This window comes from Cheilinus undulatus, linkage group 14 (genome assembly GCF_018320785.1).
Source record: "Cheilinus undulatus linkage group 14, ASM1832078v1, whole genome shotgun sequence".
In the NCBI taxonomy this organism is placed as follows: Eukaryota; Metazoa; Chordata; class Actinopteri; order Labriformes; family Labridae; genus Cheilinus; species Cheilinus undulatus.
The window spans coordinates 46246239-46265590 of record NC_054878.1 but is presented as its reverse complement, the minus strand read 5'-3'; the positions used below and the strand labels follow the sequence as shown (position 1 = coordinate 46265590).

The 19352-nt window shown below is 41.8% G+C and overlaps 1 protein-coding gene across 1 annotated transcript in view; it reads left to right on the top strand.

Annotated features, from left to right (window-relative positions):
• Positions 1-19352, top strand: part of myt1la (myelin transcription factor 1-like, a) — a 155530-nt gene that overhangs the window by 43118 nt on the left and 93060 nt on the right. Inside the window, exons 2-4 of the mRNA XM_041804476.1 lie at positions 2209-2297; positions 4569-4623; positions 4984-5017. Of these exons, the coding sequence (XP_041660410.1) occupies positions 2268-2297; positions 4569-4623; positions 4984-5017 (119 nt within the window). The 5' untranslated portion in view covers positions 2209-2267. The remainder of the gene's footprint in view (positions 1-2208; positions 2298-4568; positions 4624-4983; positions 5018-19352) is intronic.

Here is a 19352-nt window from a genome sequence, read left to right as displayed (position 1 = left end):
GTGCTGGTTTTTATTGAGACATTTGCACACCAGATGAGTTTTATTAGTTAGAATAATTCACATTAAACCTTCCCATCAGCGACGTATTTTCACCGTGAGAAATCCCTGCTGCTGTTTTTTGAACCATGTTAGATTTTTCCACAGTTTTGCTCCAGCTGAGCACAGATCTGACCAATCAGGACACCTGTGGATGCCAAAGGTAGAAGAGTTGTGAGGCAGACAGGTGCAAAAACATAATCTTTTCACATGAATTAATGGCTCTAACCATGGCCTCTGAGGTTATGTAGTCTGGTAATGTGTGAATGTTACTGTGCTCTGCTTTCAGCTGGAGCGGTGTCCAACCAAATAGACTTCAGTCCAGTAACACATTTAACACCAAAGTTTCCTCTGACCTCATCGCTAAATCCACTTACAGTGAGCACGCTGCGATCAGCTGGCGAATCGTACTGCGGAGCTAATCGTTCCCTCTCTAGTCTTTTAGAGCGGTTCCACTGCCCGCGCTCCAGTCCGGCACCGGCGTGTCCCTGGAGCACCACTCTGCTATGCTTCGCCGGAGGTACGCGTGCACGCCTACGCAGGTCTAATTTCAGCGCTGGCTGCTGCAAAGCTGCGTCAATCCCGATCAGAGAGCTCCAAACAGGAAGTAGAGCAGGGATCACCAACTGAATTTGAACAAGGGCCAGGTTTTTCTTGGTAGACTTTGTGGGGTCTCGACTGTTAAATGAGCAAATAAGAAAATGTAAATGTTTATTATTTCCTTACCTTGTTGTAGCCACTAGCAGTGAACTCAGCCCCTCTTGCCTATACTGCAGCCAGCCACAAGGGGGGCGATTAAGATATTTCAACCACATAGTTTAGAGCTGTCATCTTTGGTTTGAGTCAAGAATGTCAAATCCTGATTGGCCAAACGGCACACATGAGACAGGCAAGGAAAAATATTCTCAAAGCACCTGCAGTGGTAGGTCTATACTGGTAACCAGCAGCTTTAATCAAGAACAGACTGATGAATTTGTCATGCATCTTTTTACTTATAATGGCTGATGAGGGACTTTCATAAAAATGTTCAAGCATCAAACCAATCTAGAAAAAAATATTTTAATCTAGCTTAATTTTGGGGTTCCTTCAAAAGCTGTAAGGATATTTGAAAATGAAACAACACTGTAAATACTTTTACACATTTTCTGAGTTTAATAATCTTCTGGGGGCCAGGTGGGAAGCTGTGGCAGCCCTGATTTGGTCCCCTGGCCTCCAGTTGATGATCAGTGGTGTAGAGTATCTTGTTCTTTCAAAATAAAACACAATGCATGGACTCCTGATCATAAATCATCACTATATCAACATTACGTCTCATCCTGCAGCAAGAGCAACGGGTCACCGAGAGGTCAGAGGGTCACAGAGCTACAACGGATGAGGAAAAGTTAACTTATGAGGACATTTAGCCAAAGGATTTAACATCAAACCACAGATCCTTTCAGCAAACATTAACCTTTTAACTTCCTAAAGTACTCACCCAGTGGAGGAAGCAATAACATCATGGACTCATTCCTGATTGGATGATAAATTAGCCTCCAAAAGGTAGTATTGTCCACTGTTGGCATACTATTCCTGTGTGAACTTGCAGATCTCCGTGATCTCTGTCTGCTGAGCGGCGCAGCGTTCTGAACTCGCTTCCAGTGGGCGAGGCTGCTCTGCCGAGCATGGTGCAGACATTGTATGTGGAAATTGTGGGTCAGACATACAGCTAATCAGCCAGTCACTGCTCTGGGTTACATCTCACTGAATTTACTCCTCTGGCCGGTCTGTAACACAAACAGGTGAGCCACACCCCCCCCAGCAGTGAACCTTGACCTTGTCCTGATATTATTAGTAACATGATTGAGTTTATAGGATGAATGAAAAGCTGGTCCATCCTCTCAGCCAACTCAGCAGAAAAGAGGGAGCAGTGCAGCAAAATAAAACAGCCCTGACCTCCGACCTGTGCATTCAGGTGCCTTTACACAGTCACCGGAGTAGAGAGGGGCAGAAACTGCATCATTCCTGATGTTCACAGAACGGCTCATCAAATTGGCCTCAGACTTGTGGAATTCCGAGTTGTGTGTTTGCGTCATCCTCGTCGTCATACTAATGGAAAGTTAAGCTGTTAACTTCTGGGTCTGATTATTTCTGAGACTTTTACAACACTAACTTTTATTGTGTCTGTTTGTGCAGATCATGACTCTTGAAGACGGCCTCTGAAATTCTGTTTGGTGCAAAGACTCTTCAGCTCCATGACCAGCGCTACGCCCACCTCTCAGCAGGTAAACGCCACTGTTTCTGCCAGAATAAGTCATTCTACCATGTTTCAGTGATGCAGCTGTGTCATGAATACGTTTCTACCATGCCCCAAGCTTTTTGGTTACTGATTATTTTTCCACTGAATGTTTGAAGGGATTTTCTTTGTGGTTTTATTTTTGAACAGGAAGCATGGTTAGAAAGTTTGAAAAAATAAAAGCATGCATAAATGGGTTTGAATATTGCAATATCTACCAATTTAACTTAAGGATGCAACAAAAGGGTGAGATTAATCACAATTAACCACAAAAAAATCTAATTATTTTAGGACCAGTGTTGTGTTTATTTCACCCTCGCACCATGCTTATTGACAATCTCTCCGTCATCTCAGCCTTTCTAAAGAATTTTAAATAAACAGGTAAAAACACCTTAAATAAAAAAAAAATACCTGCTTTTATTCGGTGTATCAGCGCTGGCCTTGGTGGATCAGGTGCTGAATTAGAGGCTGATTTGCATGAGCAGAGCTCTGAATTTTGAGTACTCCTGCTCCTCATTTACATACATGTAAATGGGACGGGGGGCTGTTTACTCGGCTGAGCAGTTTGCATGCATTTTGTATGCAGTTAGTATGGATTTCCTTTGCACGTGCTCTGTGGATCTGAGGAAGTCCTTTTTTCCATTTTCACAGCTCAAAAACAGGCAAAAAGCCGTGCTGTTATTTAGTGCAGCCCAAACTTCAGAGTTCTGCAGCACGATGTGAAACCTGAGGTCACCAAACATCCTAAACACAATATTCAAATATATACCTTTCATTTATTTTGTTTCATAAACAGGGAATTTAAATGCAAATGCTTGGCTTACATTAGCATTACTTGCAACGTGTGGATGGGCTCAGGAAGTACAATTCATGAGCCGCTGTTATATATTTTAATCAGGCATTTGCAGGGTCAATGCTTCTTTTTTCTTCTGTATTCACCTCTATAAACCAGGGGTGTCAAACTCAATCATGGCAGGGGCCGGATTCTGGATTCAGGGCTAACCTGAGGGCCTAAGAGGGTCCACGTTTAACCAGAAACTGTCAACCTCTTCTCACCAGTAATAAAATATATATAAAAAACTCTGCACCAATGATAAATGATTTTGAGGTTAAAAAAGTGAAAAAGATAAGTTTAAAGGCTCACAATCTGAGAAATGTAAATTTATTAGTTCAAAAAGATCAAAACATGAAACTGAAATTGAAAAATAATGTTTTTAAAGGCAAATATATTAGAAAGAAAGTCAAAATTATGAGTTTAAAAGGTCAAAACATGAAATACAATTTGTGATCTTGAAATTAAAATTTAAAATATGATTCAAAATTTTAAATTGTGAGTCTAACAGGTCAAACTACAGGATTATGAAGTCAGAGTAGGGAGTTGAAAATATGAGATAAATTACAAAATAATTAGTTAAGAAGGTCAAAATATCACTTAAAATTTTAAATTATGAATCTAAAATCTCAAAATATTACATAAGAAGTCAAAATTATGAGTTTAAATGCTCAAAGTATGAAATAAAAAAGTCAGAATCCTAAGTTTGAGTCCTAGTTGTGAGATGCAAAGTTGAAAATATAAAATCAAAACACATTTTTTCCCCCCATATTCCTGACTTCTTATCTAAATATTTTTACTCCTTTCGTTTTCAGATTTTATGACTTGACAAAGAAATCTTAAATCATCAGGATAAGGTCACATTTTTATACCTGAGGAAATCTGCAGACCTCAGACTGATGGGACAGTTAGAACAGAAATATCAGATCATCTTGTGGGCCGTATTTAACTGTTCCACTGGCCGGATTCGGCCCCCGGGCCTTGAGTTTGACACCCCTGCTACAAACATTCTTAGTATCCCAGCAAACTCTTCCAAGTGTCTTTAAAATCTCAGCAGACACTGATGATGTTTTCTAACTGGGGAAGCCGGTGGTTTAATAGAACGTTTAACCATGTGTCACCAGTCAATCCATTACCAGTTAAACCATGACACCAGTTGTATACATAAGAAAAAATAGATGATGTAAAGGTGACAGAGAGTCACAAAGGGAGTCTAAGGATAAAATAATTTAGTTTACGATCATTTCAAATGCTGTTTACTTTTATACATTTCTTTAATTTGTAGTTTTCGGTAAAGACCATTCACGGCCCCCCCAGACTAACTCTTGGGTCCACCAGTGGGCCTTGGCTCACACTTTGGGAAGCACTGCTTTAGTGGATCTGCACCAGTGTTTTCTCTCAGACTACTGACTTGTGTTTCCTCTACAGATGGAGGTGAATGTGGTTAAAAAACGCCATCGCACAAGATCCAAAGGAGTCAGAGGTATGAGCCTGTCTCTGTATTCCCACACTTTTAAATCAGTCAATATTCAGAGAAAGTAACGCGGATACCCTGGGATTTGACTGACAGTCAACCAAAGATCCTCCTTTTTTCCTCAAAGATGCAGATTTTAAATCCATACTTATTGCTAGGATATTGCAGCTCGCTAATTTTATATCTTGCAGTTTTGTTTAGTCTTTGACCAGCCAGCGCTGGGTCTGAGCATTTAGCCAGCGACTGTGAAGGCTTTAATAATATTCTAATATTAATCTGAAGCCCACATTGAGGTTATATGTGCTAATGTTGTCTTCCTTAATGTATGAGGTTATAACATGAATGCTGTTGTTCTCTCTCTGTCTGAAGCCGCTGTGGACGCAGTAACACAGGAGCTCTTCAGGTACGTTTTTGTCCACATTTCACGTCCTGTACTTTTACTGATGCATTGAAATCATGGCTACATCTTACATTTTTGAGAGAAGATGATTGTTTATCTTTTGTTGTAATTTAGTGAAAAGAGCTGAAATATTCATCAGGGTAATAACGGAGAAACCTTAAAGGAAGGCTGACTGAGAGAACCAGAACCCCTGATCTGCACCTGAGCCAGGCGTTTGTTGGCAAGCGTCGGCATATTTACTCCTGCATGGGGAGTCAAACTCTGCTTAACCATCCCGTGCATGTGTTGTTTGATGGAGTCACTCAGGAATAAGTGTAAGAACTTCTCAAGAACATGAAACAGTGTCCTTGACATCATGTTAAATGATGGCGTTACACCAGGGGCTGCAGCACAGCGGGGTTTTAATAGCAGGTAGAGGACATGTGCACGCTCTGAATGCAGCACTGCTGCAACAGAAAACACTGCAAGTGTGGCGTTTAAAGTCTGACTGAACCCCAGAGCTTTGGCTCAGGAGCATGCACTCTGGATTCTAGAGGAATTACTTTTGGAAAGTCATCTCATAAACATGGAGAGGAGAACCTCGTATGAGGGAAAAACATGGCTTATTCACAGGAAAAGAACTACACTACCCACAATCCTAGAGTTTGTCATTATGTTGTTATGTTACAGTATGTTATGTCAAGGGACATCACATCACATCACTTTACATTACGTCACTTTACATTATATCATGTTCTGTTAGGTAAAAGATCAGATCATAACTTCACATCACGTCATGTTATGATTTGGTACTTTTGATGTGTTATATAACATTATTTTGATATTTTGATTATTTTGATGTTACATATCACACAGAGTATCAAAAACCAAAAAAGAAACACATACTAATGAACACAAACATGCATTAAACATACATGTTGATTGTAAAATTAACGTATTTCATATTTCATGAGATTAAAGTGGCTGTGCAGAACAGACCCCTCATACATGGACTACAGGGGGAAGTTCTCTGTCTTCTTTACAGCCTTCATGGCGGTCTACAACAGACCAGTGTAGGTCTGCCAGCTAAGCTAGTTACTAAGTTAACAGTGTGGGTCTGCCAGCTAAGCTAGTTACTAAGTTAACAGTGTGGGTCTGCCAGCTAAGCTAGTTACTAAGTTAACAGTGTGGGTCTGCCAGCTAAGCTAGTTACTAAGTTAACAGTGTGGGTCTGCCAGCTAAGCTAGTTACTAAGTTAACAGTGTGGGTCTGCCAGCTAAGCTGGTTACTAAGTTAACAGTGTGGGTCTGCCAGCTAAGCCGGTTACTAAGTTAACAGTGTGGGTCTGCCAGCTAAGCTAGTTACTAAGTTAACAGTGTGGGTCTGCCAGCTAAGCTGGTTACTAAGTTAACAGTGTGGGTCTGCCAGCTAAGCCGGTTACTAAGTTAACAGTGTGGGTCTGCCAGCTAAGCTAGTTACTAAGTTAACAGTGTGGTTCTGCCAGCTAAGCTAGTTACTAAGTTAACAGTGTGGTTCTGCCAGCTAAGCCTGTTACTAAGTTAACAGTGTGGGTCTGCCAGCTAAGCCTGTTACTAAGTTAACAGTGTGGGTCTGCCAGCTAAGCCGGTTACTAAGTTAACAGTGTGGGTCTGCCAGCTAAGCTGGTTACTAAGTTAACAGTGTGGGTCTGCCAGCTAAGCCTGTTACTAAGTTAACAGTGTGGGTCTGCCAGCTAAGCCGGTTACTAAGTTAACAGTGTGGGTCTGCCAGCTAAGCTAGTTACTAAGTTAACAGTGTGGGTCTGCCAGCTAAGCTGGTTACTAAGTTAACAGTGTGGGTCTGCCAGCTAAGCTGGTTACTAAGTTAACAGTGTGGGTCTGCCAGCCTGTTACTAAGTTAACAGTGTGGGTCTGCCAGCTAAGCTAGTTACTAAGTTAACAGTGTGGGTCTGCCAGCTAAGCTGGTTACTAAGTTAACAGTGTGGGTCTGCCAGCTAAGCTGGTTACTAAGTTAACAGTGTGGGTCTGCCAGCTAAGCCGGTTACTAAGTTAACAGTGTGGGTCTGCCAGCTAAGCTAGTTACTAAGTTAACAGTGTGGGTCTGCCAGCTAAGCCTGTTACTAAGTTAACAGTGTGGGTCTGCCAGCTAAGCCTGTTACTAAGTTAACAGTGTGGGTCTGCCAGCTAAGCCGGTTACTAAGTTAACAGTGTGGGTCTGCCAGCTAAGCCTGTTACTAAGTTAACAGTGTGGGTCTGCCAGCTAAGCCTGTTACTAAGTTAACAGTGTAGGTCTGCCAGCTAAGCCTGTTACTAAGTTAACAGTGTGGGTCTGCCAGCTAAGCTGGTTACTAAGTTAACAGTGTGGGTCTGCCAGCTAAGCCGGTTACTAAGTTAACAGTGTGGGTCTGCCAGCTAAGCCTGTTACTAAGTTAACAGTGTGGGTCTGCCAGCTAAGCCTGTTACTAAGTTAACAGTGTGGGTCTGCCAGCTAAGCCGGTTACTAAGTTAACAGTGTGGTTCTGCCAGCTAAGCCTGTTACTAAGTTAACAGTGTGGTTCTGCCAGCTAAGCCTGTTACTAAGTTAACAGTGTGGGTCTGCCAGCTAAGCCTGTTACTAAGTTAACAGTGTGGGTCTGCCAGCTAAGCCGGTTACTAAGTTAACAGTGTGGGTCTGCCAGCTAAGCCTGTTACTAAGTTAACAGAATCCTGCAGGAGCTAACCTGTTAACTTTAAATCATTTCTGTGTCTATTGTGCAAAATCGTTGGAGTAACAATCTTCATGTGTGTCTCTTCAAATCAAATGAGTCCAGAGAAAATCCTAATGTGATGAAATCCACTGATGGATGTGTGGCTTGTTAATGTTCCCCAGCTGTTTTATTTCATGATATTTTTAATCTAACTCCACCAATCATTGATTTCATTGAGCAGAGAGGGGGAGCAGCTGCTGGCAGGAGATGCTGAATATGACTTTACCTGTGCTGGTGTGCAGAGGGGGTTCGTTTCTGCTTCACTTAATCCCATTTAGTAAAACTGACAAATATTGGTGTGTGCAGCAGATTATGGTTGAACCCGGTTTGATTCAGGTCATTGCCTTACTGTAAACAACATGTCCTGTCTGCGCTGTGTGAGCCCTGAGCAGAGGAGCTGAGGAGTCAGAATTTCAATCTGGTCAGGTTCAGACGTGGCAGAGATGACTCACGCTGCAAAAACTGTGAAATACGGTTAGAAATGGTTGAATATTTTTCATTAATTTAATTTCCTCCATCACAGTCCCGGCTAATCTGACTAATCTGCAGGGATAAACATATACAAATTAATTTGTCATTGTGCTGTGGCAGATTTGGGGGGAAAGACATGTGGCTGTGATATTAAAAGCCTTCCATGACTTAATGCTAATTACTAAATAAATACATCACATCTGTCGGCTCAGCGGGAATCCGAGCTGCAGTTTGGCTGCGTCACAGCGCTGACTTTCTAACTTTCTACAGATTAACTGGTTCCTCAGAGCTTTTTCCACACTTACACGCCTCAACATTTCTAGAAAGTTTCAGGACAGACTGCCCCTGAAAACTTCCCAGTGTGCCTGTCCACACAGGACCTCAGAGTTAGGATGAGGGGGGTCAGGGCAGAATGGTCCTTCTGGATAATGGCAGAGTTTTTCCTGTTTATCAGTTATGTCTGTTATGATTTTAAAAAATGCATTTCAACAAATTTTGAATTCCAGAAAGACAAAAAATGAGCAGATTCTTCCTAGTGCATTGATTTTTGAAGGAACAACTACAGAAACAACTAGACAAATAAAAAATCCACCATCTCTAAATGTTAGAATATCACGATTAAAAAAAGGATCTATGATGCAGAAATGTTGATCTTACGTTAAATCTGTTCAGTTATCTCTCTGTGCTTGGTCGGGGCTCCTGTTTCATTTAGTAATGACATTTGTAGTCCATGTCCTGGACCCATCCTTGTGGTGGTTCTCGATCCACTGACTCCAGTCTCAGTCCAGTCCTTAGTCTTGAATTTGCTTTGTTAGACAAGCCTCCAAAACAGTGGTTCTCAACTAGTGGGTCAGGACCCAAAAGTGGGTCGCGGATGCAAACATGCAAACATGCACAAACAGGATCCCCATACACACACTACAGCCGTGTTTCCATCAGGGTGTCCTTTTGATTCAGTTCGGTTTGGTATGGTTCGGTACACTAAACCCCAAAATAGTTTGCGTTTCCACAGACACCCGTGCCCTCGCTTGGTGGGCGGGGTGTAAAGGCGATGAATGTGAAGTCACAGTCAGTCTGCTGGTCCAGCTGCAGAGTTATAGAAAGGATGAGTGACAGAAATCAGTATGAAATAAGCAGTAAACAGCTTTATTTCAGCTGAAAGTGCTTTTAAAAAAATAACTACATCTTAATGATGTTAACCGCTGTCAGTACAGATCCTCAGCTGATGGAATACGTGTACAGAGCCAGTTTGACTCGTAACGCTACATTAATATGTGAATATATCTAGTCTAGAACAATTTATACCACAAAATATGAAAGTTTAGAGCTGTACTGTGAGAATTTGCCACATTAAAAATAAAGTAAAAGTTCAGCTGGTGTTAAAATCAAACTAGATTAAGTCAGAAATCCGGGGTGCGCTGATCTCGTTGTAAAACAGTCTGCAGCCTGAAGTTTTACAAACATGTCCAACAACCACAGAGCATTGTTTTCACAGGTTACCTAACGTAAGACGTAGATTAATAACTAGTTACAGATGAGAATGAACGGTTCTAAGGCTTCGTATTCACAAAACGTAAACATTAATGTAGTTTCTCATCCATTGCGGATGGATCAGGCTGATGTGAGCCTTTGGGCTCTGCTTTGTGTTCTTAACCCCTTAAAGCCTGTTGTTCCAAATTTGGTACATACTTTTATGATACCTCTATCTAATCAATATGATCAATAAATTACTAAAAAAAACTTCTGAATACAATCGAAAAATGATAAAAATGCCATCAAGTGGATTATCAGTTACCAAAAACACCTAATGTATCAAATGAGATACAAAAAATATATATGATAAATGTTATGGTAATCTGGATTTTTTTGGATTTCAGTTGAAAGTGATATAAACATTTCATTTCCAAAAATTAGAATTTTCTGGCTATCATTTGTGTTTTCATGCCTTAAGGGGTTAAAATCATCCAGATAAACATCAGGAAACTTGATTTGTGGCCAGATACCAATATCCACAGACTAGGAAACAGTTTGGATCTCTGTCGAGTCCAAATATTTCCCATTTAGGCAGATATTAGTCCGTTTTTCTCCCATTTTCGCCTGCTCCTCACAGTGCAGACTTCTGTGTTTGCAGCCCAGAGGCGAGCCGCTGAGTCACGCGCTGACGTGAGGTCAGTGCAGCCCCTATTGTTGTGTGTAGCTCCACCTTTTTGGTACAGATAGGTAAGATTGGCACCCCTATGGAAGGGTGCCGAAAAGTGGGACGGTACTGGTCGGGTTTTGGGACCCTTTCCAACTTTTGTTCTATGGAAAGGCAAAAAAATGCGTGCCGTACCGCACTGAACTGAGCCGGACCACTTGGTGGAAACGACCAATAATGGAGAGATATCAGAGGGATGGCCTTGCTGCTCTCGCTGAAGTGCTGCCGTGAGCTGTTGGGGATTCAGTACCTTGCTCAAGGGCACTTTCGGCACCTCTCCGGCTACCAGGCCAAAGTCCAGAAATGGTCCGATCAGGACTTGAACTGGGGACCAGGGCCATTTCGAGCTTTGTGGAGGCCCTATACAAGATGCTGTTTGGGGCCCCCCATTATCAAACTATGATGGAGAGGTTCCTAATCCATTAGATGATCCACAAACAGTTTATCACACTTCATGATAACCACAGCTATAAAACAGCCCCAAAACCAGCTGAGACTGGAACAGTTTTCTGAGGTATGAATCAGTGTTTGATATGTGAACATACAGAGCTTAACAAATGTATTAGACCAGCTGTCATATCGGTCTCAGAGACCATCCAGCATCATGAAGTGCTTTAATGCGGCTCTTCCATTTTGAGTGAGCTCTCCACGTTTTATCATTTTGAACAGGAATGAGGAATTTCAAACTGAATTCACCCAAATTTGAGCCGGCTCACTGGGCTTCTCTGAGAAGTCAGAAATGAATCAAGCATAACATTCAACCACTAAAACTCATTTTTCTCTTCAGGAATGGCAGTAAATTTCTATAATTTGACATATTAACCCTCAGGCATCAGTTTCATTTACTCCCCTTTAAAGCCATTAAGGACAAAAACGTCCACTTCCAAAAAAACTGCTATAAAAACTTCACAGACTGATCTTTTTGTCTGCTTTTTTTGCATAAATCTCTCAAACAACTTCAGCTGTGCTCAATCTACCAAACATTCAATCATTTTGAGGATTTAACCCTTTAAATGCCAATTTGATTACTTAAAGTCGATGTTCTTTTTCTTTAAAAAAAGTGAAAAAATATGAAATCTTCCTTTAACCAAATGTTGGAAGGCTGGGGTGTTATTTTTAAATCCAGCTTGGACATGTTAAAAATTAGCCAAAATCCTGACTTTGATGCATTTTTAGTTTTTGTGTAGCATCTGATTTAAAATTTACTACCCTTTCAAGTCATTGAGAATATCAAGTGACTCCAAAGGGTTGTACATCTTAAATCTGATGCTACCCAAAAGCTAAAAATGCATCAATGTTTGACATACCCAGGACTGATTTAAAAAAACACCCCCACCCCCCCAACATTAGTTATCTGGAAAATAGTTCATGTTTTGTGTGTTTTTTAAGAAAAAATATGACCATCCTGTAATCAAACTGACATTTAAAGGGTTAAAATCCTGAAAATTATTAAATAATTGAGTGTTTTCATTAGAACTGAAGTTGATCAAAAGATTTGACCAAAAAAAGCAGAAAAAAATATGAATGTATACTATTTTTATTGCCTTTTTAGGAAGTGGACATTTTTGTCCTTAATGACTCTAAAAGTTAGTGAATTTTAAATCAGATGCTACACAAAAACTAAAAATGCATGAAAGTCAATATTTGGGCTAATGATAGACATGTCCAAGCTGGATTTAGAAATAACGCCCCAGCCATCCAACATTTGCTTAAAGGAAGATTTCACTTTTTTTCATGTAAAACAACATTGACTTTAAATAATCAAACTGGCATTTAAAGGGTTAAAATCCTCAAAAATGATTGAATGTTTGGCAGTTTTGAGCACAGCTGAAGTTGTTTAAGCGATTTCTGCAAAAAAATCAGAAAAAATATGAATCTGTCCAGTTTTTAAAGCAGTTTTTTGGAAGTGGACATTTTTGTCCTTAATGGCTTTAAAGGGTAGTAAATTTGTTTCACAGTGTTCCCTTGACCTGTTAGAGCAATTGAAATTTTAATTCAAACATTTGCCTTGAAAGAATTTTTAATGCAAATAATTAGACCATGTGCACTAACACAGCCGAAATGGTGAGCAGACAAAGAGGAAAATTTAGCCCAAACAGACAGAAATGTCCCTACAGATGCCTGAGGGTTAATCAAGAAATATTGATGTGCTTTACTATTTTTTCAGTTTTTTTGTAAATCAGTAAATTTGAAAATTCATGGATAACAATTATAATTATATTTTAGCATTAAAAATATCCTTTGGGTTAAAGAGCTTCTACATATTGGTGTATTAACCATTGCAGAAATATAAAACGTGATTTTGGTAATTACCACTACTGTTAGTAGGGCAGCTGTGGCATAAACCTTACTTTGGTTAGGGTTAGGGTGGTCTAATACATTTGTTAAGCACTGTATATAATGGGTAAAAAATTGGCAAAAATGGGTGAAATTTTGTGAAATAGGGTGAAAAATTGATATAAATTGGATAAAAATGGTTAACTGAGAAAGGAAAAACAGGCAGATATTGGCAGAAGCTGGTTCGGCTAGCAAAATGGGCATATGAAATGGTGAAATGTGGTTAAAATGGGAAAATTGGGCTGAAAAGTGTTTAAAATGGGTTAATAGAGGCAATAATGGGTCAGTAGAGGCAACATTAAGCTTAAGTAGCAAGAACTGGTAAAGAAGTGGCAAAAATGGGCAGAAAAAAGTGGAAAGAGTTTAAAATGGATAAAAATAGATGTTAAATGGTAAAAATGTGGTAAAATTGGTGGAAAAAAATGATGAAAAGGAAAAAAGACAGTTAGTCAACATTGTAATTTTTAAAATATTCTTAGTATTTTTAGGTTATCTGGAGACCCCATCTACATGTCTCGCGACCCCCATGGGGGTACCGACCCCAAGGTTGAGAACCACTGATCTAAATAACCTCCTGGAGCGTCTCCATGTTTGTAGTTTACATCCTACACATCTACAGCCTGAGCCCCCTCATGTGCCCTCTACAGGCGTGTTCCTAAAACCTAAAGTTAGTGATGAACCTCAGAGTTCAGTCATGCAGCCTCTGAGCCAAGGTGTGCATTTATAAAACGTCCGCAGACATAAATGTGGCAGCAAACATCCTGTTTTTGGACTCAAATGAAAGACAGGGTTTGATTCTGAGGTATAAAAACAGTTTCAGCTTTGACCTTTTTACCAGCTGCTGAATATGAGGAGTAACAGAGAGATTCACTGGTAAAAACACAAAGATATGGATCGATACCAACCTGATCTGTCTGCACTGAGAGGTGGAGTTTGAGGGCAGGTTCACTGTTTTAAACTTTGAGAATCTTTAAAACAAGTTTAATTCATGAATTTTTGTTTAAAATCAATCAATATGGTTCCTATGTTTAGACGACCCATCCTTCCTTTTCTTTTCACATCCCCTGATTCTTCCTCACTTTGCTTTCATTACGACAAAGCCAATCAGAGTCTGGACTAGACCTGGTCAGTGAACCTCACTAACAGCTGATAAATGAAACTGAACAGGATGCTAACACCTGTGTTTGCTGAAAAGTCAAAGACCTTTTACCATGGTTGCATTTCTATACTTCATCAGGATGATGAGTTGTGAATCTCTGGGCTGAGATCGAGGAAATAAATCTGGAGGTCGTGAAACTTCCTGATCCAAATATTTGGTTGCTTTGGAAACAACTAAAAGTTCCTCTCTATGGAGAAAGAAAGTGTTTTCTAGTCTGCAGAAAAGACTGATTTTAAGACTCGCTGCAAACAGCTTGTTAAGGTTAAGGTTGTGCTGAGGCATTGTGGGTATTTTGTCATGATTGGAAAGTGTGTTTGACATTGTATTGGTGAATTGAGGAGTACATCCACAGAGCTGTGCTGGGATCAATAAGTCGACACTATCAGTCTTTGCTCCCACACAGATTGATGAGCTGCTTCACCTTGAACGAACCGTCTCCTCTTCTTCTTTCTCCTTCATTTTCTGTTTTTCTCCTATTTTTCTTCCTCCTGTTCTTCCTGTTTCTCTCGTAGTATTCCTCTACCCCCTCATTTTCCTTGTGTCTTCCTTCTAGTCAAATTTTCAACTATTTTGTTGCTGAATGGGTCTACAGTTTTAGTTGGTAGAGGAGACTCTGCTCTAAAGGTGCTCCCTGGGTTAGTCAGCGGATTTTCCAGGAAGTGCATGGTTAGAAACCTTAATATAGATATATTCATGACAATGCACATTAATATAATAAAATAAGATCAAAACCCATAGTAGCATGAATCTGAATATGAGGGTGCAACAAGCTTTCTGCTATAAAGGAGGAGGCTGGGGTGAAGGAGGTGGAGCTTTAGTCTATAAAGGAGGAGGCTGGGGTGGAGGAGGTGAAGCTTTAGTCTATAAAGGAGGAGGCTGGGGTGGAGGAGGTGGAGCTTTAGTCTATTAAGGAGGAGGCTGGGGTGGAGGAGGTGGAGCTTTAGTCTATAAAGGAGGAGGCTGGGGTGGAGGAGGTGGAGCTTTAGTCTATAAAGGAGGAGGCTGGGGTGGAGGAGGTGGAGCTTTAGTCTATAAAGGAGGAGGCTGGGGTGGAGGAGGTGGAGCTTTAGTCTATAATGAGGAGGCTGGAGTGGAGGATGTGGAGCTTTAGTCAATAAGTATGAGGCTGGGTGGAGGAGGTGGAGCTTTAGTCTATAAAGGGGGAGGCTGGGGTGGAGGAGGTGAAGCTTTAGTCTATAAAGGAGGAGGCTGGGGTGGAGGAGGTGAAGCTTTAGTCTATAAAGGAGGAGGCTGGGGTGGAGGAGGTGGAGCTTTAGTCTATAAAGGAGGAGGCTGGGGTGGAGGAGGTGAAGCTTTAGTCTATAAAGGAGGAGGCTGGGCTGGAGGAGGTGGAGCTTTAGTCTATTAAGGAGGAGGCTGGGGTGGAGGAGGTGGAGCTTTAGTCTATAAAGGAGGAGGCTGGGGTGGAGGAGGTGAATCTTTAGTCTATAAAGGAGGAGGCTGGGGTGGAGGAGGTGGAGCTTTAGTCTATTAAGGAGGAGGCTGGGGTGGAGGAGGTGGAGCTTTAGTCTATAAAGGAGGAGGCTGGGGTGGAGGAGGTGGAGCTTTAGTCTATAAAGGAGGAGGCTGGGGTGGAGGAGGTGGAGCTTTAGTCTATGAAGGAGGAGGCTGGGGTGGAGGAGGTGGAGCTTTAGTCTATAAAGGAGGAGGCTGGGGTGGAGGAGGTGGAGCTTTAGTCTATAAAGGAGGAGGCTGGGGTGGAGGAGGTGGAGCTTTAGTCTATTAAGGAGGAGGCTGGGGTGGAGGAGGTGGAGCTTTAGTCTATAAAGGAGGAGGCTGGGGTGGAGGAGGTGAATCTTTAGTCTATAAAGGAGGAGGCTGGGGTGGAGGAGGTGGAGCTTTTCCAGCAGCAGCAGTGTTTTGCTTCAGGATTAATGAAGCAGGGATTCGTAGTCCAGTCCTCTTTCTCATTGGTAAAGTGTCAGAGAAAGAGGGACTCCGTGTGCAGGGTTTCCCTCATGGGGTTCAAATCAGCAGTTTAATCAGCAGCTGCTGATGAACGCTGGCTCCACCGAAGATGTGAAATAGTTAACAGACACCGTAGTTTCACCACAAAACATGACACTGTAGACTCCACTCCATCTGATGCTTAGCGTTAGACTGGTGATGTTAGGCTTGCATGCAGCTGCTGGGTCATAGAAACCCATTCATGAAGCTCCTGCTGCAGTTTTTGTGTTTACATTAATGTTAGAGGACGTTCAGAACTCTTCAGCCATGGAATCAGCAGAGACTGGGAGACTTTTACCTCCCTCCCCCTCTCCCTTCTCCTCCTCCCTCTCTTTCCCTCCCTCCTAAACTATCTCCCTCCCCCTCTCTCTCCTCCTCTGCCTCCCTGTGCCCGTGATGCTAAATCCTCACCTTCATCTTCGTGCCTGCTCTGGTTTTAGCCTGCAGTTACAGAGAGTATAGATCAGGTGATGCTGGGTGGAGGGTGGGTGGAGCTCTGCAGCGCCAGGGTCAGAGGGCGCGGGTGTGGAGTCCCTGAAGCCTGGCGGCGTGCGTTGGCTGGCGGTCTGCGTGTCTTCGGGGCAGAGAAAGCCTGTGAGCTGCAGAGGAGTGACTCAGAGCTCCTGAGAAATGTGCTGCCGACTGAAACCACGATACAAGAAGAAGAAAAAAAGATGAAAACAAGCAGACAGAAACACTTAAACCTCTGCTGAGGGAGAGACACGCTCAATGAGATGTGTTGGCGGGCTGAAAAATTAAAGCCACAGAAAATAACGTTCAACTTTTTGATTTTCATTAGCATGTGCACATTTTGGTTAACCTCCCACAGCTCTTCTTCTTCTGATAGTCTGAACTCTGGCAACACAAAACCTTCAATAACTTAACCTAGAGTCAACCTGAATTACTCTTCTAAAGCTAATATTAACAGCAGCCTTGGATTTTTAGGCTATATGAAGGCGCAGCGCTGCGTTGGCTGTGGTGTTGATACACGTGCATGCGGGACATACCAACATACTCTCCAGGAATGCCCGTTTGAATTATGGATCAATAATTTAAGAAGCTTTCCAAGAGCTGAAACTGCACAACACGGTCCCTTCAATCTGCCTACACATAACACGACTTTACACTTTCATACTGCGTGAAATGCAAACGCCAAAGTCAAGCTTTACGTGCAAGTGGGACGCCAATACGTTCCTTTTTTAGGACGCAGGATCCCTAAATATAAGAAGCATTACCTGCAAAGTTAACATGATCCACAGGATGGTTTACGTCACGACACGCTCAGATTTAGTTCAGCTACAGCTCCAGTCCTGATTGGTCAATGGGCTTTCAGTGAGTCCTGGTTTAGTCCAAATCTAAGGACTGCATCCTTCACAGAACAGATCTAAAGGTTGATTTTGCACAACGGCACATTTAAGGCTGTCGGATTATGAAGACTCCATCAAAAGCAGCTAGCAAACACATCCTTCCTCCCCTAATCCATCTGCTGCATCCTGTCCTCCTCAGCATCCACAGATTCAGGTTTGTTAAGCATTAAAACCTGATGTTACAGGTGTGACTGTCAGTTGGCACAGGGGTTAAAGTTCACAGAGGTCAGGCCTCGGTTTGAGAGGATCAGGAAGTCCTGGATTCTTCTTTCTAGGTTTCTCTTATATAGTCATGGACGAAAGTATTGGCGCCCCTGGAATTTTTCCAGAAAATTCACCATTTCTCCCAGAAATTGTTGCAGTTACAAATGTTTTGGTATACATGTGTTTATTTCCTTTATGTTCATTGGAACAACACAAAACATCTGAAAAAAAAAGACAAAATTGACATAATTTTACCCAAAACTCAAAAAATGGGCCGGACAAAATTATTGGCACCCTCAACTTAATATTTGGTTGCACACCCTTGGAAAAAATAACTGAAACCAATCACTTCCTCTAATCATCAACAAGCTTCTTACACCTCTCAGCTGGAATTTTGGACCACTCTTCTTTTGCAAACTGCTCCAGGTCTCTCAGATTTGAAGGGTGCTTCTTCAACAGCAGTTCTGAGATCTCTCCATAGGTGTTCAGTGGGATTTAGATCCGGACTCATTGCTGGCCACTTCAGAACTCTCCAGCTTTGTCTCCAACCATTTCTTGGTGTTTTTTGAGGTATGTTTGGGGTCATTGTCCTGCTGGAACACCCATGACCTCTGACCCAGACCCAGCTTTCTGACACTAGGCCCTACATTGCGGCCCAAAATCTTTTGATAGTCTCCAGATTTCATGATTCCTTGCACAGTCAAGGCACCCAGTGCCAGAGGCAGCAAAATAACCCCAAAACACCCTTGAACCTCCACCATGTTTGACTGTAGGTACTGTGTTCTTTTCTTTGTAGGCCTCATTCTGTTTTCTGTAAACAGTAGAATGACGTGCTTTTCCAAAAGCTCTACCTTAGTCTCATCTGTCCACTAAATGTTCTCCCAGAAGGATTGAGGCTTACTCAGGTACATTATTACAAACTCCAGTCTGGCTTTTTTATGTCTCTTTGTCAGCAGTGGGGTTCTCCTCAGTCTCCTGCCATAGCGCTTCATCTCATTCAGATGACCACGTATGGTCCCAGCTGACACTTTTGCACCCTGAGTCTGCAGGACAGCCTGAATCTGTGTGGAAGTTGACTGAGGATGTTTATCCACCATTCCAACTATCCTGTGTTGCGTTCTTTTGTCAGTTGTTCTCTTCCGTCCACGTCCAGGGAGATTAGCCACAGCTCCATGGTTATAAACTTCTTGATTATTTTACGCACTGTGGACAAAGGAAGCTCTAGATCTCTGGAGATGGTCTTTAACCTTGAGATTGTTCATATTTTTCCACAACTTTGCTTCTTAAGTCCTCAGACGATTCTGGGCTCTTCTTTCTCTCCTCCATGCTTGGTGTGACACACACAGACACACAACACAAAGGCTGAGTCAACTTTTAGATATTCTAACTGTCTTCAGGTGTGATTTCTAGATTACCAGCACCTGTTACTGCCACAGGTGAGTTTAAATGAGCATCACATGCTGGAAATAAAATGGTTTACCCACAGTTTTAAAAGGGGGACAATCATTTTGTCTGGACCATTTTTGAGTTTTGGGTAAAATTATGTCAATTTTGTCTTTTTTCTTCAGATGTTTTGTGTTGTTCCAATGAACATAAAGGAAATAAACACATGTATACCAAAAACATTTGTGACTGCAACAATTTCTGGGAGAAATGGTGAATTTTCTGGAAAAATTCCAGGGGTGCCAGTACTTTCGTCCATGACTGTAGATGAACTGGTAGAAGTTCAAACTTTTGTTTACAGGAGCTTTCACAGCTAACTTGTTTAGTTCTATTGAAATGAACCCCAGTTTGTTCTCTGGTCAGTTCAGATCGATTGTTCTGGTCTGAAAGCTGACCCCTGAACTCTGGTATGGACCAGACAACTAGACCCAGGCAGCTTGGTCTCAGTCGGCTTTTATTCAAACTCT